This window comes from Equus quagga, chromosome 4, assembly GCF_021613505.1.
Source record: "Equus quagga isolate Etosha38 chromosome 4, UCLA_HA_Equagga_1.0, whole genome shotgun sequence".
NCBI lineage: Eukaryota > Metazoa > Chordata > Mammalia > Perissodactyla > Equidae > Equus > Equus quagga.
The window spans coordinates 124,037,546-124,061,388 of record NC_060270.1 but is presented as its reverse complement, the minus strand read 5'-3'; the positions used below and the strand labels follow the sequence as shown (position 1 = coordinate 124,061,388).

Below are 23,843 nucleotides of genomic sequence, written 5' to 3'. Positions count from 1 at the left end.
GTATAATGTTTTAACATCTGACACCATTAAATTGATGATAAAGTTGGGAGTATAGTAGTATGTATATTAGTTATTAGAATAGGAGACTAGAAATGAAATTTAGTAAGTTAGAACCTTAGACCTAGGACCAGACAGTGTTTATCCAAATATCTCACATGTGAAAGCTGCCACTTCCATCATCTTTCATACTGTGGCCTTTGCCATTTTCTCCTCTCCTGTTCTTGACATAACCTAGTTGTGGCTTCCTCCCACGATAAAACGGGACATATATCCTCCATCTCTGCTTATGTCACTGGACTATCAAGTGGCTCTTTCCTGATTTCAACTTCCTGAAGAGATTCCAGTAATAGGGCTTCTTTACTTGAGTCATATCTTAACTTGTTACAGCTCTCCCCTAGAACCTGGTAACAAAGCTCACAGGCAATTTGAAGTATTGGGTCAACACTGCAGACCTTGGAAATCTTATTCCTTAGAACAGGGGTCTGTTAAACTAGAGGGCACAGTTAATGGGCCCTACCCAACATGCAATTTAGAGATGATCTCTTCGCTTTAAGACCACACACACACACACACACACACCCCGATTTAAGGATCTAGCTTCCTAGGGTTAGACCTCCTGTCTTCTACATCTTTGCTCTTCCCCAGCAGCTCGCTCGGATTATGCACGTAGTGACCAATTGGAAAATGTTTGTGGAATACTGCTGAAAGTAAACATCACTCTGGGCTTTCCGATAAAGATGATGAATCATCACAGGATAACTTTAGCATCCAGGGCCCACACAGAAACTTGGCTGCGAGACTGTCCTAACACAGATTTCATGAGCCCTGCCTGCGAGGATGCCGCTGAAGGAACGCGAGAGAGTTGACAGCTCCGCTTTAGGCCGCCAGCTTTTCAATCGGCCAGCCGGTTATCAGAAAAACTCCTGAGAGAGGAGCATTGCTTCCGGAAGGAGTGGAGGCGGCTGCGAGCTGTGGAATCCACACCCGCCCGCACCTTCGCCGCCAGCCAGCCGGAGCTCTGCGCAAGGCACGCTGGGACCCGCGGATCTCAACCACCGTCACCAAGGCAACCGGCGAGCGCGCGGTCGTCACGGAGACCGGCTAGCGCCTCGGGGAGCGTCGGCCGGCGGCAGCCTTCGCCCGCAGCCCAGGCAGGATGCTTCGCCGGGGCTCTAAGGCCTCTGAAAGGCGAAGGCACTTGAGCGACCGCGTCAGCTGGCAACAAGAGCAGGCGCTGAGCAGCAGCATCTACCTCCTACGAGAGATGGGCCCCACCGGCTTCCTGCTGAGGGAGGAGGAGCCGGAACCCAGGGATTTCCGAGTAACCACCGCCCCCTCCTGGCCACGCTCCCGCCCTGCCGCCGGGCCCCCGGGGCCGCCCTTGTATCAGGCCCCCCGCAATCCCTGCAGCCGCTCGCTGCCGCACCCCACCTGCCAGTGTTCCAGACTCCAAAGCTATGCAAGTTACAGGGAACTCGAATTTGTTAGAAAAGTTTCATTATTGAAAGTTAGGAGTCCAAATTGAATCCAGCTCTTGGACGATGATGACCCTTAATCTTTAGGCTTGAGAAACTGAGACGTTCTATATGAATATATGGTTTGCATTACAGGCGTTCTTGGATCAGTTGTTAGCAGTCACTAGCCCTGTAACGCAAACGAAATGAAAATCCTTCAATCTGTTTACGTATCGTAAATATTTGCTAAATAAGATAAATCGGTTTTTCTTTACTCTTTAGTAACTTTCAAGCTATAACAAGAGCCCTTTAAAGTATTGTTTAAATGCCGATGCCTTGGAAAGGTCTTAATGAATAAAAATTCTTTTTAATTTTATTGAAAGACCGCAGATATTTCATATTCGTATATCCCACTCACCGCTCAAAAATCAGCCTCTGCACCACCTCCCAGGAGTTAACTTGGAAAATTTTAATTTAGTGTCATGCATTTTAGGTACTGAATACAGATTACTAGCCGGTGCTTATTTAAGGCATCCTTCTTTTATTTTGTTGCTTACAAAATATTGTATTTAATAAATTGTTTAGTCAATATAGTCTTGGTGAATAAAATTAGTTTCCCTGAATAAAATTAAAGTCAAACAAAAGTACAAAGTACAAAAGTACAAAACAAACAGAAGTCCAAGATGAGCTGTCTTACAAAAGGTTTTTATGGCCATTGCAAGATAGCATTTCCTTTCAGTAAGAAATTTAGAGGTTTTTTTTTTCTAACTTATAAAATTAGATTTCTTTTCACCCACCTGAGTGCAGGTCACTGAAAAAGTCTTAACTGATAATGCAAGTTGTTGACTGAGGCAAAGAATATGGAAGTGAAAAACCAGCCTAGAGGCTCGTGTCAAGACTTTAGATGTCCCAGTAGACTATTCAACATTTTGGAGTCACCTAAACTGAATTGAATTCTCTCTTGAAATCTCTTTTAATCCTGTTATCTATTAACTTAGGTTTACTCTAGCTCTAAAAATTAACTGGAGTGTTTTTTTTTTTTAACAATACATTTTTCCCTTAAAGGTTTTTCTAGGAAATCCTCATATTTGTAACTGTTCCACGTTTCTGAAAGGAGGGGAGCTTTGTAAGCATATATGCTGGTGAGTAACTTTGTAATGAAGGTCTTCCACAAAGAAACATCTTGGTATATAAGATGTTTTGCCTTTTTCATGGTTTGAGTACTGCAAGATTAAAGAAATTTGATGTTGGGAGAGTATAAAGGTCAAATGGTCATAGTTTATCAATATACTTGTGGATATTTTATTTCATTCTGAAATTGAGTAAGGTTTAAGTTGAGAAACATACTACCACCTCTGTATGTTTGCAATGTTAATGTTTTTAATAAGAAAAAAATCAACTTTTAGACTCTCATTAGGTACAAATGTGAAATCTAACTACAAAACAGAAAAAAACTCCCTGATTCACATCACTGATGAAAATTATGTGGCTCATTATGATGTTTGTTTAATTTATTTTCTAAAATAAACATTTGACTATGAATCTTTCAAGATATGAGTAGCACTCTACTGAAGATTACTTCTATCGAATCTGAAATTTTTCTTCTAGTGTCAGGACCTATTTGTAGAAGAGTCCTAGAAATGAAAAACAAATTCTTTCCATTTAAAGCCAAATCAACTCATTTTGTTTACCTAAAGTTATACCAATAAATCATTAATTCTATTATTATAGAAAACTTGTAATTGATATTTGAGGGAAAAAAATTAAACAAGAAATTGAGAAAAGAGTATGTGTCTCATATTTCTAATGCTTTTCTTTTTGGCAAAAAAATGGTTATGTAGCTGTTATTTCTAATGCTTTTATTTACCAAGTGTTTTGTTTTGCTTTGATCAGTTTTTATTGAGCATCTACTAACATATGTCATTAGCTCTAGTTAGCATAAAGATATAAAACATAGTCCTTTAAAACTTGCAATTTGGTTTTGTTATACTTAAAATAGGCTTTTTCTATTTTTATTTTATACCAGTTTCCTCAGGGCAAGGGCATTCTGTTTTAGTTTTTATGTAATGTAACTCATTTTTTACAGTATATTAAACCATAAACTGAATGGAAATATACTCCAAGTATTTAATATACTAAAGTATATTTAATATGGTTAAGTAAGAATTTAATATATATTTTCCACTTTAAAAGGAAGCCATATTTCATCTTAATTGGTGATATTTTAAAATATTTTTTCTGTATACATTAAAGTGGTCTATGTAGAAAGTCATTTGGTACTCTACCCAGAAAATTGTTCCATTTCCAAAACTTCCAGGGAAGTTTAAAGGAAGTGCTATGAATACCTGAATGCCCTCACTAGCCTCTCTCTGTGAATGACTGTGTCATAAAAAAATTCATGGACTCACTCTGGCAAATCTCTTTACTGCAAATATCTTTTGTTTCCATTTAGTATACTTTTCTCACATATGCTTATTTTAAAAGATGAATTTAACGACTAACAGAAAACTAATGAAGTTTTAAGTTTATTCATAATACTTTCAGCAATATAAATTCTATAATGTTATTCCTATTCTGAAATTAAAACAAAATAATATCTTTTGAGATTATGTCAGAAGTAAATGTTTTATTTTTCTACTTGTGAATTTTAGGATCTTGTTGAAAAAATTCAAGCTTCCAAGGAATCATGAATGTAAGTTGTATTTTTACTAATTTGAAGTTAGGAAATTTAATCTTTTCTTTATACACATATTCTAAATTTAGACATTTTTCTAGACAATCTGACAACTCTCTGTATCCCCATTTGTTACACTTAAGACAGATGGAACATTTTTCTTTATTAATAAAAAATGTAAATTTATGTATCGTTTTCAAATTTAAAAGAACTTAATAAAAAAAGGAGTGAAACAACGGCCAGTTATTCAGTAGAAAAAATCTCTCTCATGTGTTCTAAGCAAAGACTCACAGTAGTTTCTGTATCTAAAATTATTTTAATTCTGAGAAAAATCACAGACGTAACTTTTTAAATCCCAGAAATAGAAGTTGACATGACACAATAATTTCATTCAAAAGTGTTTACTGACTGACATTTTTATGCAAGAAAAAATATATTTTTTAGAGTAAAATAGTTTTTATGTCAGTACTTAACTTGAGTTTAGAGTCAGGCATATAGTTGTGTAACTTTAAATTCTAGCGTCCTCAAAAATAAAAAAGAAAGGAAAATAATTTTATTACAGGCCATTTGGATTTGTACATTTTATAATAAAGAAACATCATTAGGGAAGTGTTCCCTGCCCTCAAGGAGTCATTTGACCTAAATAAGCCCTAGACCTATCTAAGAACTGCTGTGGCACTTTTAAATTTATTAATAAATGTCCATAATATTCATAAAGAATTAAAGTAATAATCAGTTTTTAATTTTTTTCAGAGTATTGGCTCTATTTAGGCAAGTTCATTTCCCCCCAACTATTAAATAAGTATAATCACAATAGGCATTTAAAAGTTATACTAGATAATAATATTAGTTTCGTAGGGATTTTTCTTTTGTGTTCTTCTCTCACTCTACACATTCCCTGAGAAATGTCTCCCATTTTCTGTGTCTCCAGCTGTTACCTCTATGCCAGTGATTTCCATGTCTTAGCAGACCGGTATTTCCATCTGCCTTCTGGGCAGCTAATTTTGAAGGTCCCGCAGGCATTTTAAATACCAAATTTCACCCATATGTGCTCCACTCTTATATTCCCGACCTCACGTATTGGCTTTCTTTTTTCTTTAGTCTCCAAAACTAGAAACCTTAGCATTCTCCTTGATTCCCACCCCCTTCTTCTTCTCTCATATATCTGCTCATTCCACAAAGTCTGTTTGTATGACATCCTACTTACTTCTCAACAGTATCCTCATCTCTCCATCCTCATTCTCACCTTTGTTCAAACTTCATCAGCCCTTAGTACTCTTCTTTCCAGCCTCCTTATTCTCAGTGCCTGCACTTTGTTGCTCCCTCCTTCACACTGTAGACAAAAGATTCTTTCTGAAAGGTCACTTCTCTCTACTTTGTGCTCTCTGTTAATCCCTTCATACGCAACGATTAGGTTGTATGATTTCATACATGTTGTTTTCTTCTCTATTTCTCCATTTTACCCACCTGAATTTAAATGTTTACATCCTTTCCAAAATCTTAGTTGTTCTGTACACTATTTTCCATATCATTTTCAAAAGCTTTTATGCTGGGGCTGTCCGTTAGAAATATGTGAGCCACATATGTAATTTTCTAGTAGCCATATTATAAAAAGTAAAAAGAAACAGGGGAAATTAATTTTAATAATATATTTTAATTTAACCCAATACATCAAAATGTTATGTCAACAGATAATCAATATGAAAATTATGAGATATTTTGTGTGTTTTTTTAATTGTCTTCAAAATCTAGTGTGTGTTTTACACTTAACAGCATATCTCAACTCAGACACTATACTTTCATTGGAAATTCTTGATCTTCATTTAAACTTCATAAAATTTTCAGTTGAAAAATAGTTCACATAGTACCCAAATTGTTACAAACATACTTATAAATGTTCCAATAACTACAGATTATCAGTTTTCAATTTCAATTTAAATGAAACAAAATTTAAAACTCAGTTTCTCACTCACGTTGGCCATATTTCAAGTGCTCAATAGCCACGTGTGACTAATGGCTATCATATTGGACAGTGCAGCTCTACTCAGTTAAATTCAACAATATTTACTGTACTGCGTATCTACTAGGTGCTTTTTATAAATTGAATCATATGAATTGCTAATATTTGGATTTTTTTTCATCCACCAAAACAACAATTTCATATGGATCACCCTAATACTTCATATTGTTTTATCCTGTGTACTTCTTAAAGGCAGAAGCCATGTCTTTTGAAAATGAAAACCATGAATTTTGAAAATTCATGCTTCCTACTAAAATAAAGATTTTCCATATCTCCTGTATTTAAAACTTTTAGTTAGTCAACATTGAGGAAATTGGATATGCACAAATATTCAAAGAAAAAACAAGTCTTAGTGACCTTGAAATTTATCACTTAAATGAAAGCTAGAACAAAAATACATGAAAATTAAAATAATTCAAAGAACGCTATAAACAATTATTTATTAGGATTATGTAAAATATGTACATAAGTGTGGAGGAGATGATTACTAGTAATGAAGGAGGAGTGTTTTAAACGTCATTCGTAGATTCTTTTCTAAAACAAATCTGGAAACAATTATTTGCACCCTGGTGTTATATATCAGAAACCCGAACTCTTTTATTTTTGAAGACCTGTAATCATGATCACGCAGAAATTTTATATAAAGATATCAGTTTTTGGACACTGAACATTCTTTTACCCATCGCCCAACAAAAGTTTCCCAGCAAAACCTAGATTTATTACCTACTGGTTTCTTCTAAATACAATGTCTAGTTAATGCCATCTGTTCCTTTTTCAATTAAATATTTACAAATAAAATTAAAACCACATTAAAGGAATTTTTTTTAAATTCCCACCACTAAGATATACTCAACTTTTTTATTTTCTATTTTCCTTTTTGACTTTATGTATGCCTAACAGTCTGTGGGAATTCTATGTTCTGCTTTTATCACAACTGTTACCGTATGAATATTTTCAATGCTACGTAATCTCTGTAATTAAAGTCATCAATGGCTAACATATTTCACTGAATATAGTATATCATAATTTATTTAACATTATTCCATTGTTAAGCATTTATTTCTAACTACTTGTTATCTTTTTGTACTTGAAGATTTTTATTCTTTCAATTATTTCTTTAGCCTAAAGTCTCATTAACTAGATTTTAAAGTAAAAATATTAATATTTTTGTGTCTGCCCCCTATATGTACTGTCAAACTCGTCTTTAAAATACTTTCACGATTTCTAATTTCAGCAATATATCAAAGTTCTGCTAGTTTTGTTAGTTTTTCGATTTATGTTTTAGACACATTTGACCACGTTACCGAAGCATGTAATGAAAGACATTAACAGCATAAAGTCCCCAAAGAAAATAATTAAAGATACATAGAACTATTTTGTAATGTTGATAATATTTCTATAATATTATTTAAAAAGATGAAGTCACACAAAACGGGAAAAAATGCCAGATACAAAGTTCATAATAACCTATTCATTCCTAGTAAATTAAATAAGAAAATAGTTTAAATTCTCCTATACATCTAACATATCCTTAGAAGATCTAAAATGCTTGCAAATAACTTTTTAAATACAAAATACAATATACTTTTGCATTTTTAAATACAAAAATAAATAACATAAAGCAAACAAAACATAATCTACTTCTTTATTATCGCTTATTTAGTGTTTTATTCTGTGTCTGTGCCTCATTCTCATGTTGACTCACTTTTCTTTGATGTTAATGAAATTGAATACCTCCTACTGCCTTGTTTCCTATTTGTACTTCTTGTATGAATTATACTTTGGCTATTTATTTATTGGGATAAAACTACAAACTCTTCCTAAATATAGTGATTACCCCTCTTTGCAAATGTTTTCCTAATATTGTAATACACTTTTATATGGCTTTATTAAATTTTGTTATACATATGGATTTTTTGTGTCTTGTTAAAGCTATCTTTTCCTTTCATATGTATTGTTTCAATTCTTTAAAAGCTATCTTTCTTCCATACTATTGATAAAGAGCCCTTTGGAGGTTTTTTCCGCTAGTTTTCTATTTTATTTTTATTTCTCATTATAGCATCCATGTGTAGTTGTGTTGGTGTAAATTGGATGTTGGTATTTGGTTTCAATTAATTAAATTTTCTCCATATTGCCACTCAGTCATCTCAATAACAGTTATTGAATAGTGCTTCTTTATATCTTTGTTTCATAATATTTAGTACTTAGTGAATTCTTATATACTATTTATAGTTTTTTTATAATACATTGTGATGTCCGATAAGGTTAGCTACCTTGTTCTTCCATATAAAAGAATATTCTTTCATAGTCTCATGCGTTCATTTTTCCAAATTAATTTCAGAAGAATTTGTTTCTCCCTTTTATTTTCCAATTCATGTTATACCACATGGAACAGTTTATGGCCAGCTCTTTTTATGAACTTTTATGTTTCAGTATTTCTGCTGCCCTAAAAAATCTTTATTCCCAAAAGCACATCTTTTGTTCTTCATTTTCCTCCCCCTTTTTTTAGAGAGCATATGCTGCTGTGTCTCTGTGACAAATAGCCCTTATCCTCCAAAGTAATGGTCAATTAAAGTATGATACCCTCCCACGTCCCACCTGCCACCCCACCTCAGACAAGGAACAGAGATTTCTGTATTGAAATGTATCTATGATATTTTCAGTGTTTAATTGGGAGTCTTTCTAGTAAAATGGAGCTTTTCATTATCTGGCAAATAATTCTTTAACCTATATGTATTAAAGAATATATAAAGTGAATAGAACTCAGGGGGACCAATAACACCTGGCATTTAAATTACGGCAGGTTAAGGAGAAGGAGCATGGGGACAGGCAAGGAATAAAGAATTTAGGATGCCCTGATCAAAACAATATCTACTTAGAACACAATTTCTTGTAAGGACAGTAGGATGGAGAAAATTTAGCATTCAAAGAATGCACATACAAGGGTACAGACGATATAGCTTCTAATAGATTGTCCTGAGGAATACTGACCAAATCACTGAAGGACGCTTGTAGACACGTGAAACTGAGACAGGAAAATAGGCACAATTATTTGAGTCTTGCTCTCCCATTATCCATTCATTCATTTACTTATCTAACAAATATTAATTACACTAATTACTCAAACATGCTTGTTTCCCCTTGATGTATTTGCACCTATTTGTTTTAATACTCGTGTATCTTGATAAAATATTTGTTTATGGACAAGTTGAACAGATCAAAATGTAAGACATGATTATAACACCAACCCAAGGATGAACACTATCATATAATAATCCAAAACTCTTCTAATGCATTGTTTGCACTGACTTTTCAGTAACAAGAAAAAAAAGAGAGAATTTCCATTCTTTTTATAAATGACTCTTCCCTGACTTTTTGGCTCTGAAAGAAATACAAAAGTGGTAAAAGTCAGTGTAATAATTCAACCAAAACCATCTTTCTGATCTTTGAAAGAAAATTCTAACTTTCAGCATAAGTTGTTACATTTCTATATCTCCAATTTGCCACTGAATTTTCGTACTTGGGGATTTTTCCCTAGCTGCGTTGCAGTTAGGTCTTGTGGAAGGAGAAATCAATGATCTGCTTCGGGGGATACACCGAGTTCAAACTCCTCAACGAGGAACGAATGACACAAATGCACATATTGAAGAAGATGGGTACATTAAACAGAAAGAAATTGCTTCAGATGATATCTGCTCTATTTGTCAAGAAGTACTTTTGGAGAAAAAGCTCCCTGTCACCTTTTGCAGGTGACATGTTTTTTTTCTTTAGATTCTAAAAACTTATGAAAAAATTCTAATTTAATAAATTTGTAATTGATTGTGTTATAAGACATGTTGATAGAGAAACAATATATGTTTAAACAATTATATTTAATTGGCCTTCTTTTGTTTCCTAATGTGTATGTTGTGAGATGTCCTGTTCTTACGCTAAATATTTCTGGGCTACATTGTAAAGGGTGAACATTAAAACAACGCCACTTAATTCCCCTTTCCACTTTAAGTTATTAAAATGGGATAATTTTTACTTTTTTGTTTTATAGACGTGAATAAATGCCATAACTTCGAGGAGTTACAAAGAGTTTTCTGAAAGTAAAGATTAATTTACCTTAAAATTATAAAAATTCTTTTTGCTTTTTCAAACTTCTATCTTTAAACTTAAATAGTTCAAAATTTCACTTATAGACAAATGTTTATTGAGAGTGTAATATTTATATTATTCTTCAAGGCACTGTAAAGTTGGACTTGGAAAATTTGGGTAATCATTTGCTACTAAGCTTTTTTATTCTTTTTTTCACCTGATTATTTGCCCAAATTCTCATCCACGTTGTAGTTTTTTATATGGTTATGCTTCTATTGCATATTTTAAAATTATTAACTATTTCCACAAATATTATTTCTCTCAGATATTTACTGAGTACTACCACATATTGTGTGATTTCTAGAAAAATGAGGTGACATCTCTGCTTTCTGTGATGCCTTCTATTTAAAAAATAATTATTATTGTTACCGTTTTTTGTTTTGTCAAGACTGTATTCATTCTCACTTTTAAAATAAAAAATAATTTAATAACACAAAATATTTTACCACCATTTCATTGGACTGGAGGATTTGTTTGGAGTTCTGATGTACTAAATTTAAGATGATAGATTTATTGTGTTCCGATAAGATAAATAGATAGATAGATGGATAAAGAAATAATAAAATAGAATAAATAAAAATAGAATAAAAATAAAATAGAATAATAAGATAGAAAGATGGAAATAGATAGATAGATAGATAAAGATAGATAGATGGATAACTTTGCTGTATACAAATTGGTAAACAAATTTTATTTCTAACAGGTTTGGCTGTGGCAATAGTATTCATATAAAATGCATGAAGATCTTAGCTGATTATCAGGATATATCGAACACTTCCATGCTGAAATGTCCTCTGTGTAGGCATGAGTTTGCACCCTTAAAACTTATTTTAGAGGAATTCAAAAACTCTAGCAAACTTGTAACTGCAGCTGAGAAAGAACGACTGGACAAACACCTTGGAATTCCCTGTAATATCTGTAAACAATTTCCAATTGAGGGGACATGTTACAAGTAAGTGTCATCAGTGAAATTATAAACACGTATTCCTTTTTTTTAACTTTAGGAAACTCTGAGCGTTAGAGCACCAGTATTCTAGGCTGCCTTCCTCCTCTGCGCAGTGTGTTTGCCTTAAGTGAGGGCTGCTTACTGGGATTTCCAGACTGGTGATCTCTGTCAGCTCAGTACCTCAAGAACTGCAGTTGTTATATTTTCTTCACTTACACCAAAGTATTGGCCATGCACTCCAGTCTAGATTGAGTCTAAAGTAGCATCCTACCCTGGAAGCTCTGGACATAGGCTTTGTTGCTTTGGCCAAGATAAGTTTCCAAGCTAAGAGCTCTGCTAGACCTCTCACTCCTGTAACTTTCTTTGAACCACCAATGAGATCATGGCCAGAAGCTCCTAGGATTGAGCCAGAGGGATATTGACTAGATTGACTAAATATTTAATCGAATTCTCCCTACTCCATATTGCAATGAGTACATTTTGTTTTCTTTCCTATCTTATACCTCAACAAAAACAACAACAAGATGCAGGTATTTCTCATTTTATTGCACTTCACTTTATTGAGCTTTGCAGATACTGCGTTTTTTACAAATTGAAGGGCTATGGCAACCCTGCATCGAGCAGATCTATCGGTGCCATTTTTCCAACAACATTTGTTTACTTCGTGTCTCTGTGTCACATTTTAGTAAGATATGTTCATTGTTGTTTTAGATATAATGCTATTGAACACTTAAAAGACTACAGTATGGTATAAACATAACTTTCATATGAACTGAGAAAACAAAAACATTGTGTGACTTGATTTATTGCAATATTCGCTTATTGCAGTGGTCTAGAGCAGAACCTGCGGTATCCCCAAGGTGTGTCTGTACTTATTACAGAAAACAATTTTCATTACTTTTGTGAGTAATCTCCAAACTTTCCCACAATTGCCACAATAAAACATCTATTAATTCCTATGCTTAGAAAATTCCTTTCTTAATTAAAATTTGAGTTTGACTATATGTTTAAGAAGAAAATACTTTGTTTCAATCTTAAAAAATTTTTGAAAATTTTTACTTTTCAGTCTTCTTGGAATAACATTATGATGAACCCAATTAATATATCTTTTTAAACCCTCTGATAAGACCATAAAAATTTTTTTGTCACCCCAACAGCAAATGATACCTTTCTCCTTTGAACTTTTTTAGTCCTTTGTTTTCTCTATGTGTCACATAGAAGAAAATCAGCCAGAGCACCATTAGCAAAAGTTTTCATTGGAAAATGGCTGGCCAGAGAAGGCTGCAAAGGAGCATTTAACTTGAGGGAGAAGGGCAGAATTTTCATAGAGGTTTAGGAGAAAATGTTCAGCTGGTTTCAAGAATGTTGGCTAAAGAGGGCTCTAGGAAAAGGAAAGATTTGGATCTTCAGTATTGACAGCCATTGTTCAGGCAATTTAAATTTTTTCAAGAGGGATGGATAAGAACAGCAAAGGGCTGAGGTGACAAGTGAAAGAAGGGGTTGAGAGGAGCAGCCCTGGAGGGCAAGGACATGGAAGAGCCACAGTGTAAAATTCTCAGTCCTCACAGTCATGTATTCCTCAAATTGTTCTTGTGTGGTTTTAGTAAACTATTTCAAATCTTGCTTTGAAGTATTTTGTTAATGACAGTGCACTCCTCTGTCACTCTGAGCTTTCTGACTGATCTTTCTGTCCTCGTGGATGGCTCTTCCTCGTACACCTCAGTACGGGCATCTCCACTGTTCTGCTCCCTGCCCACTGCTCTACACACGCCTTTGAGAATAATTCTCCTCTGTGATCTTGGCTCACAATTATTCACCTCTCTGTCAATCTCCTTTTACAAATTCAAGAATGCATTTCCAACGTGTGTGACTTCACCCTCCTTCCATTCCCTCAAATGCTGACATTTCAGTTATCAGCGTGCAAAACTGTTTCCACAAGTTTTATGGACAGATTGAGTAGGAAACAAGATAAACTAGAAAGCTTTTCAGTTCCTTCTTCATTCGAGTTTCACAATGTAGCTACTTATCTTTTGGGAAGTTAATTTCAAAAATATGATATATATGTTAAAATATAGAGATGGTTAACTTTTTCTAGCCCAGCATATTTTGATGTATCAAATAAACTGCACCATAGCTCTGACCAATTAATGTTAATTATTAAGAATCTTCCCTGTATGTATAGATAGCAATAATGAATAAATTAGTGCTTGCTGCTAAGATGTCTAAAAAACATATTTTCCAAAATTTCTCATGGAAATCTTCTAAATCTTTGATAACTTGAGGAAGAATATAAGTTTATTTGATTACTGCTTAAAATATTTTTTAATGAATATTGATGCAAGTAAATTAAAATTCTGTGCTGTGGCAAAATTTTTATAAATGATATAAGTTTGAGATAAGCTTCTGTGGAAAGTGAAGTTTTTTTAGATTTATCAATAGTTTTAATTGAGAACTTTTTATACATATAGCTTTTTCCATTTTGTGAGGGAAAAGAGAGAATAGAATACAATTCCTGTCTTTAAGAAGTGTTCTGCTAAGTATAACTCTAGCATTCATGAAAGAATTGGAAAACACTGGATAATCAAATGGTAGAATATCTAATAGGCTGCAGATCCTATAGAAATTTAGAGAAGGAGGTAAACAAAGGCTAAAGTACTGCAGGAAGACATCATGGAAGGGATGGATGATAGGGAAAATAATACCCTCCCAAATACATCCACATTTTTATGCTGGGAACCTGTATGTTAGGTTATCTGTCATAGGGGAATTAAGGTTGCAGAGATGGATTTAAGATTGCTAATCACCTGACCTTGAAATAAAGAGATTATCCTAGATTGCCTGGGCCCAGTATAATCAGAATGGTTCTTAAAAGTGGAAGAGGGAGGCAAGGAAGAGAGTAAGAGGGAAATGTGACTATAGAAGACAGGCACAGAGAGATGTTGCACTGCTTGCTTTGAAGATGGAGGAAAGGGCCACAAGCTAAGCTAAGGAATGTGGACAGCCTTTCCAAGATGGAAAGGGCAAGGAAACAGATCTCCAGAGCCGCCAAAAAGAAATGCAACCCCGCAGACCCCTTGATTTTAGCCTGTTGAGACCCATGTCAAACATCCATCCTACAAAATTTCTAAGATAATAAATTTGTGAAGTTTAAGCTGCTAACATTGTTGTAATTTGTTATAGTAGCAATAGGAAACAAATACAGGTTGAGATTTAAGGTAGGCTTGTCATATCTGCATAGTTCCCAGGAAATTTTGGCTAAATTTGTTTACCAAAAAAAATCAAAATAATTGGATTTTCTTCTATGTTTTGGTGTTTTTCATCTTTAGGTGTACCAAATGTATAGAATATCACTTATGCCAGGAATGTTTTGATAGCTGCTACCATCTTTCTCACCCATTTACATTTCGTGAGGTACAGTATCCATCTTGATTTCGTATAGCATTTACATTGTCCTGTTGTAAATCTGAGTAAAGTAAATCTAAGAATAATAAGAATAGATGACACTTTGAAATAGAACTGACCTGTTTTTAATAAAAACCTAAGACCATATTTTTAGGAAAGCTCCTTTTCATAGGGACTTACAAGGCAACTAGTTCTCACATTGGTAATTTACAAAATCCAGCACAATAACAAACATCTGATGACATTATACATAAATCCTAAAGATAGGAATTGCAGCCATCAAACTTGAAAGTTCATTTTTAAAAAAGATCTTGGCATTACAAATTGACTTACCATAACCTTAACAACCATTTGTGGTTTTAAAATTTCTTACATCAACAATAATGAAATTCATGGAATTCTATGCAAACTTTTGAACCATACACTTAAAAAGTAAGTATCTCCTGGTGCTAAAGAAAAATGCAACTTTCTACTTACTACGAAAGGTAAAACATCTACAGTTCCCATTATCAATTAATATTTTTACCTTAAAAAGTAATGTTGTTATAGTAGCTGTGCAATAGTATATTAGCCTCACTAATAATTTCTAAATTCTTTAATGTGGTAGAAAAATAGGTCTGTTAAAAAATGATGTCTTTATTATTCATATTATTATGTTATTGATATTCAACTTACTAATTTAAATCTACAAAATAAAAATTTCAATGATTTGCAAAGTAACATCTACTTTTTACCTATTACAGAAGAGAAATCAAAGATGGAAGTCACTAGAAGGAAGATCAGATGAAATTGTAAAAAATAGAGATGTTAAAAATGAGATAGAAGAAAAGATACCACATTTTCAAGAAAAGCAAGGGTAAGATTCTCACTGAAGTTTACATTTCTTGTATGAGTGGGGATATTTAAATGATTTTTCAGTTTGAACAAGTTTTATTCATTCCTTTATTCGATAAATATGTGTTGAGCACTTATTATACACCAGATGACACTATAATGTGCAAGTGAAGCGCGAGGCTCTAGAGTCCAGCTGTCTGAATCCAGTCCTATTTCAACCGCAAGTTGGCTATTGTGACTTTTGGCCTAATTACTTCACTTCTCTCCACCAAATATTTTTCATCTTTAAAATGGGGATAATTATAGAACCAGCCTCATAGGAATTTTGTGAGTATGTAATGAATTAATACACACAGTAAATATTCAAATAACGTCTATTATTATTATTAATTCTACCAGAGATTGTACTAGATATTAGGAAGATAGATGTTTTCCTCAGTAATTAAATGATCATCTAAATAAATGTAAAATTAAAACTGACATAAGTTATATAAAGAAAAAATATAGGGGGATTTGATATTTGCTTTGAAGTAATTGGGGTCTAGGGGAAGGAAGTCTTCTCCGCCTCATTCCCCGTCTCTTCCACCTGCCTGGAGGAAGAGAGCTGAGTGGGTTGGTTGTATTTCAGAGCACTGGGCTATTTACTAGTCGACAGGCCTCCAGACCTTGCGTCATACTCCTTATCCATTAAAGAACATTAAACATGCTATGTATTATTAACATATTAGGTACACTATAAAACATACAAAAGAGATCATTTAAAAGGATGGGATAAAATTGAAATAATTAAAAAAATGATTTCAATGAATTAACGCAAAGAAATTTTGCTTATGTATATATATATATATATATTTATTTATATGTATATTTCTATCCAACCCAGTAGATATTTAGCCTGAGGTTACTCCACCCTCTCAAGACTACCGTTCCTGTGGAGCGTAAAATGCCTTGTGGGTATAAAATGAGCCTATACAAGGGCTCTCCAGCTCCATTTCCCCTGGCCCTGGCTAGGTATCACACTTCAACCTATTAGAATGAGAAATTGTGTAACTAAGGATTTAGGAGATATTGTTGGGGGAAGCAAGAGAATATTAGGGGTAGCAGGACATTCTAGGCAGAGAAAGCAGAATAAATGAAAGAGTTTCAAGATAAAGAAAGTGGTTAACATGGGGCCGGCCCGTGGTGTAGTGGTTAAGTTTGTGCGCTCTGCTTAGGTAGCCTGGAGTTCACAGGTTTGGATCCTGGGCGTGGACCTAGCAGTGCTGGTCAAACCATGCTGTGGTGGCATCCCACATAAACTGTAGGAAGATGGGCACAGATGTTGGTTCAGCAACAGTTTTCCTCAAGCAAAAAGAGAAAGATTGGCGACAGATGTTAGCTCAGGGCCAATCCTCCTCACACACAAAAAAAAGTGGTTAACAACCTTAAATAATAATAAAAATACACAGTTTCTTTTTTTTCACTTGATAAATAGATGACTTTGGTAAAAGGAATTTCTGTAGCATGGTGGAAGTATAACTACAGAGTAATAAGAAGTGTAAACTTTTCTGAAGAATACATTTGAAATTTGTTCTGAATTACTTTTGAATAATATAGAAATGCATCTCACCTTTTAACCAAGATTTTGTTTTTAAATATTTGTTTTATCTGTTGCTAATGCATCAAATAGCAGTTAATTTACATTATATGATCTTAGCTATGTTGGTTGGTACTTTTAGATTCATATTAACGTGGTGCAACAATACTGAAGTAGCAAGTCTATACCCCAAGGGAAAATGAGTTTCCTCATAGATTATGATCTACCAATTTTCATAGTAGCCTGGAATATTTCATGTGGCTTACCGTGCACCTAACTTCCTACCAGATGGCTGAGTGAATTGGGTTGTATTTTTCTAAACACAAGCTTAAGTATTTGCTCAGACTGAAATAGTTTGAGTATATGCTTCTCTGATTTCACTGATGTGAAAAGTGCAAATCAAAAAATTTCAGGTTGGTATTTTTATTTGAAGTGACTAAATTGAATTTTGTTCTTTATGAAGTTGATGTTGAAGTTGGGTCCATCTTGTTCAGGACCAATACAATAGATTTTTTTTAACTTTACAATGTATGAGATTTATTATCTTCAGTTCAAGAAAACATTGCATGCGTTTGCATTATTTATATGGAGGTTATTACCTGTGCTATTGATTACTTCCTGATCTGTAATCACTTGTGAAAATCTGTGTCTCTCTGCTGCTTCTCATTCAGCCAGGTTTACACACCCAAACACGTGGTAAAGTCACTGCCTCTCATACTGATTACAAAGAAGAGTAAGCTGCTTGCTCCAGGTTTCCAGTGTCGGCTTTGTTTGAAGGCATTTTGTCTTGGTCAACATACAAGATTGCTACCATGTACTCACAAGGTAGAAGTCATATCCTTTTAGTTTGACTTTCCCTGTAGGGCCAGTTTTCACAAATGAAATGACAATGTACGTCTCTCCTTTTACTCTTTTAGTCGTGTTATGTGCAGAGATGTCCAAATTGAACAGTATCCATAGGAGAGTTTCAGCAGACACTATTGCAAAGGCAGCTCTGCGCACTAAGGATGGCTTCCTATTGACTAGGACTCGTTTCTGTGTATACTGTCTAGGAAAGATAAAATGGCATTTTAAATTAGATTCTTTTATCTACATTTGATATTAGTAAAAAAAAAAGCTTATAGAATACTAACTTCATGTATTTTTTTTATTCTTTGGATGGAACAGAAATGCTTAATTTGACATGGTTAATTAGTATTTCAAATGAACTTGTTACAGCACCAAGTGAGTCCTCTCCTTGGTAAAGTAAAATCAAAACCTACACCAGGAATAGTTGTCATACAAAGCAGAATTTTATTTACATCATGCAGCAAACAAAATGGAGACCATAGGGAATAATTTCACGGAGCTATGGCTCCCTGAACAAGGAGAATTCATGCCTTTTATTTGGGGTAGAGAATGAATATGCAAGAGGGAAATTTTGTTATTCCATGTAGAGGTGGGCGTGGACTGGCGCATGTGCAGTTTAAATACGTTTCCACCTACATCACACATCGTGTTAATAAGGCTGTAGCTCCTCTCGGGTCAGTGAGTCTAGTACAATAATGAAGCAAAGGTTACTTTTGTACATTTTTTCATTCTTTGGCACAGGTGTTCTTCCTGTGGTATGGTTTGGGCCAGTCTGAGCCAGTTTAAGCCGGTGGGTGGCTGTTCATCCCCCTGAAAAACAACTTTAAGGAACAATTAAATGTTGTTGGAACTTCCTTTAAGAAACTCGGGGCAGATAGCTGGTGACAGACTCACTGGAATCAAAGTCTAGCATTGCTTGATCTCTATATAGTTGGTAACCTGTACAGTAAACTGTGTAGTGTATTTTCTGAGATAAAGTTGTTTCAGTAAATAAACATTTGTAGCTTTAGAATCACCCTTGCTTAAAATGTCTGAAAGTTTTTCTTCCCAAGAATGTGGTTTGTTCTTTTGTATCTTACCATCATCAGATCCATTTTCAACTCCAGTTAGTTATGACTGTTTTTATTACTTAATAATTTTCATTCATTAGAAAGCAACAGTGAAAGTAATGGCTTGAGTAAGTAGTGAGTTTTTAACAAAATTACAAAAATGATTATCTGTGGAAAGCTTTCCATTTTAATGTTGAAAATGGAGATCAGCCCATAACCAATTGTATTTTTAAAAGAATCTCTTCAAAATATTTCCAATAAACTTGATAAATTATAATTACCTTCCAATTTAGCTAAATAGTTGTAATAGTAACACAATAATGAAAGTGGGGAAAATTTACATAGGCAATATACATTATAAACATGATAATTATATCTCTGATTAACATAACTTTTTTTTTTAAGTTTCATAGGAAATGTATTGACAGTTGGTTATTCCAAAAGTGCAATTCATGCCCTATTGATGGACAAGTTATATATAATCCTTTAATCTGGAACAATACAGCAGTGAATGGACACGCACATCAGTCTGTTTCAAACACAGACATCACTCATCTGTCAAAGCAGCAAGAATCAGAACTTTTTATTCCTGGTACTGGATTAGTCTTAAAACAAAATAGACTTGGAATTTTACCTGGCATACCTGAATGTAATTCTGAAAAGTTAAATACACCTCAAAGTCCGACAGATACCTATCAGAATATAACAGTTGATGATCTATTCTCTATCAAATTAGATGATTCAAATTCAAGAAAATTAATCTATGAATATAAAATTAGCCAGCATTTCCCCAGGTATCTTCAAGATTTACCGTCTGGATCCTTTGGGAAAATATCATCTCAAACATTTCTTCCTTCCATTGCTCACAAGAATATTATATGTCCCGCTGGAATGGAAATCCCGTGTATCAATGAAAAATACCACACTCGTCAAAGCCAGAAGATGACCAAAGACTGTAAACATATTAAGCACAATCCAAAGAAAACTCTTGGTACTAAAATAAGAGAGAACAACACGAGATCAAATTCTTTCCTTCCAGAAGATTTAAATCATATTGCCAACTGGGATACAACTAAACCTAATTTGTCTAAAAGGTATAATAATTGTACGGGGAAAATTAGACAAAAATGTAGTCATCTATCAAGAAGGCCTATATCTCACCCTTTAAATACAAAAAGTACTGAGCTATCTTTAATACTGGAGGGAATTCAGTTATAAAAATGTATTTTTGATTAACATCAGAAAATATTTGAATATGGAACATAAGAATGTTTTATGTAGAACATAAAAAACACTACATACTCGTGACAAATGTATAGAAAATTCTCTGTTGTTATTTTCCCTACTCGTCTCTGAATAATGACACTTAAAGGAAATGACCCCATTCCTTATAAAACTTAGAGCATCAGGTGTCTTGATGAAAATGTTCAGGATGTTTTGAATTATAAATAATTTTTGGAACTTTTATATCTGATTTTACACTAATTAAAATAATTACTTTTGCTAAAACTAAGAAAATAGGTTTTCCTTGTGTTGAGTCACTGTTTTCAAGCATTCCACTTGGTAGCATATAACATGCAGGGATTCTTTCCAGGTACTTAGATGTTTTTTGCATTTTCGTGCACTAATAATCACCACAAACTTAGAGATAAGTCCAGATGGTAGTTTTCTTTTTTATTTTATTTCCTTAAAGAAGTCTTCTTATATGTAAAATGAAATAAAAAATACTTATAATGCTATAAGCTATGCCAAGTTAATAACGGTTTTACTATTTTATTTTCAAGAAACTTAGAAGTACTACTAAATTTCTTGATACAATCAATATTAAAGGATCTGTTTTTTGGAACTAGCTCTATTTTGAAAATAACTAACATTGTTCCAAAATGTCGATTTGAAAAATGTAACCCTTAGGTTCTTATTTTGTCTATTTTTAAATGTTGTGGGTCAGTAGCTACTTAAATTTTATTTTTTTAAAAAACTGATAATTTCATTGATTTTTATTATCTGTAACAAGGGAAAAAACCTCACATAATATTTGTCATGATCGTGATGGAATGCATAGTTTTATGAAACAAATCTTGAATCTGTCAAGCAGAGAAAGTTCTTTGAAAATAGCATTTGAATTTAAAGAAATAATTAATTAAGTTGAGGCTAATCACAGACAGAAAGTAATTACTAAAATGTATTTCAAACACAGTAACTGAGAGTTAATTAGAACGTGAGCTGCATTTAAAACATGAATGGAAAGTTTGGCTTGTTTCTGATGTATAAATGGAGGGCCAAATATATTTGTCAGCAATCCAGGGTTTTATCAGCCTTTTTTTTTTTTGGTAAGGTAAGGTGAAGGAAACTGAAAAATAACTTTCCAATTAATAAAATATTATTTATGTTCTAATAGATATTGCACTCTCTTTTTAAAAGAATCCTTCAAAAAAGGATAGAATATGCTTTAAAAAGCAAAACATATGAAATAGCTATAAAAGAATAATAAGAAATTGGGGTGCTAGTAGAGAAAAATAATGATGCTGGAAAATTCATTTTTCAGTTAAAAGAAAGATATAATATGGACACTATTCCTATAGTAGTCAAACTCATTAATGATCATTCTGCAATTATTATTTGTTTTATTATTGTAGTAGCATATACACAAAGTAGTCTACCCCTGATTACAAAAGGAGACTAGAGACCAACTGCTAGAGTAACAGTTTCTTGTGACTGTCTGAACAAGCTTCCCCAGCAAGAGTCAGGGATGTGGATTAGGCGACAAAGTGGGGGAAGTTAAATAGTTCTTTGGTTTGTTATTTATTAGACAAAATAAATTTCACAAAAGGAGTCTGATTTCTAAGAATAAACGTCACCCTGTTTATGAGGAAGTCTAAATGGCCTGAAATGAACGTAATACAGACCCCTGAGCAGTGGTGAATGACGTGGCAGGCTGGTCAGAGGCCTAGAAGAAGGATTGAAAGATTGCAGACAAGCAGGTTAGGTGTGGATGGACATATGGACTTCCCAAAGCTCCACGCATTGGGAGAATTTTCTGTCATTGCTGTCTTTCAAGGCCACTCCTAGTGAGGAGTTGGCCATGCATTTTCGATTTGTACTCACATATCCAGCCAACCCATCCAGAAACCAAGCCCAGGTTTTTTTCTCTGTCAGCTGGTCATAGGTATTAGCCAAAGGAGCGACACTGGTCTAACATTATCCAACTTTGCTGGATAACATCAAGGGCTGGGCTCTCTGCTCGTGTAGCTTGCCTTCTGATACTGCTCATGCTGTCTGGATGTACCACTTCCATATCATGATGGACTGCTGCTGGGCCCAAGCAACTTTATGACCTGATGGATCTGACAGATCCCAGCTCATGATGGGCATTTGTGGATACGTGATCAATCAATTGATGTCCCACGGTCAGAGACTCCAACTCTACCAGGGCATGCCATGTGTTGTTTTTCAAAAGGCAAATTTCATAGCCTTGTTCCAAAACCTCTGGAACCCACATGACATCCCTCTCTTGGGCTTGCCATCCAGTCCACAGGTCATCTTTACCCATCACCAATACCTCTAATACCATAGGGTCTTCCAGGTTGTATGGCCCAAGCAGCAGAACTGCTTACACCACTGTCTGGACCTGTGGCAGAGCTCTTTCCTGCTCTGGGTCCCACCAAAGCTGACAGCCCTTAGCGTCATCCAGCATATGGGCCACAGCAGTATTCCCAGGTGTGCATTAGTGGAATATGCTGCTCCATAACTCACAGACACCAACCGGGTGTTAAGCTTCCTTTTCTTGTTGTGGGAAATGCAAGATAGGATCATTTGGCTTTTATTTTGGAGTAGAAATCCTGGCATGCCTCTGTCCATAGGAACCCTAAAAATTTTACTAAAGTGAAGTCCCTGAATCTTTCTGGGTTTATCTCCCATCCTCAGGAGCACGTGTGTTTTACGAAGGAGCATGATAGCATTTCTTGCTTATCTGACCTAATTAACATAATGGCACTGATGTGGTGAATCGATGTAATGTTCTACAAGATGTTCAAATGAGAGCAGGAGAGTTAACAAAGCCCTCGGGCAAAAGTATAAATCTATATTATTGCCTATTCCATGTGAATGAGAACTCTTTCTGGTCCTCTTTTCTCACTGGAATAGAAAAGATGCATTCATCCTATCAATGGTTTTATACTGTGTACCTGAAGACATGTTGACCTCCTGTAGCAAAAATATCACATCTGGCATAGCTGCTGCAATTGAGACTACAACTTCATTGAATTTGCAGTTGTCTGCTGTCATCTTTCCAAGATCTTTGCAGTTTTTGCAAGGGCCATAATGGTGAATTAAATGGAGATTTGATAGGGACTGACACCTCTGCATCCTCTAGATTCTTAAGGGGGACACTAATTTCAACAATCCCCCTTGGGATGTAATATTGTTTTTGATTTTCTATCTTGGCTGAGTTTGGGGAACAGTTTTAAAAGCTTCCACTGGGGTATGATTACCTTCGTGCCACAAGCCAAGAACTCAATGTGGGGCTTGAGCTATTTACTTAGTGTATTATTCCCAATTATACTTGCAAGGACTGGGGACATAACTGCGGGATGGATCTGAATAGTGGACCCATCACAAGGCAGAAGTTTCTCAGAACTCCGTTTATTACCTGGCCCACAGATGCCTGTAATACAGAGAACATAATAATGGTTCAGGTTTCTGGGTATCACTGTCAATTCAGACTGTGTCCAACAGTCATCGAAATGTTTGGTTATTCTGCTTTCCCCAACACAGTATCAGGGTGACCAACTCATCCCAATTTGCTTAGGACTTTCCCAATTAAAAAAAATGTCCTGTGTTCCAGGAAGCCACCAAGTTCTGGGAAAACTGGGACAACTTGCCACTCTAATACTTACCCAA

At 34.5% G+C, this 23,843-nt stretch overlaps 1 protein-coding gene across 1 annotated transcript; it reads left to right on the top strand.

Annotated features, from left to right (window-relative positions):
• The first annotated feature begins 880 nt into the window (after positions 1 to 880).
• Positions 881 to 20,210, top strand: ZSWIM2 (zinc finger SWIM-type containing 2). Its single transcript, XM_046659440.1, has 9 exons — positions 881 to 1,321; positions 2,520 to 2,596; positions 4,106 to 4,146; positions 9,687 to 9,897; positions 10,992 to 11,240; positions 14,561 to 14,645; positions 15,380 to 15,492; positions 17,718 to 17,871; positions 19,350 to 20,210. The coding sequence occupies exons 1-9, from the start codon at positions 1,157 to 1,159 to the stop codon at positions 20,160 to 20,162; spliced, it is 1,908 nt and encodes a 635-aa protein (XP_046515396.1). The 5' UTR covers positions 881 to 1,156; the 3' UTR covers positions 20,163 to 20,210.
• The last annotated feature ends 3,633 nt before the right edge of the window (positions 20,211 to 23,843 follow it).

Coding starts and splice junctions, on each gene's coding strand:
- ZSWIM2 (XM_046659440.1), top strand. CDS start 1,157: ATGCTTCGCCGGGGCTCTAAGGCCTCTGAAAGGCGAAGGCACTTGAGC. Junction 14,646..15,379: donor ACCCATTTACATTTCGTGAG/GTACAGTATCCA, acceptor TACCTATTACAG/AAGAGAAATCAAAGATGGAA. Junction 15,493..17,717: donor CATTTTCAAGAAAAGCAAGG/GTAAGATTCTCA, acceptor CTTCTCATTCAG/CCAGGTTTACACACCCAAAC.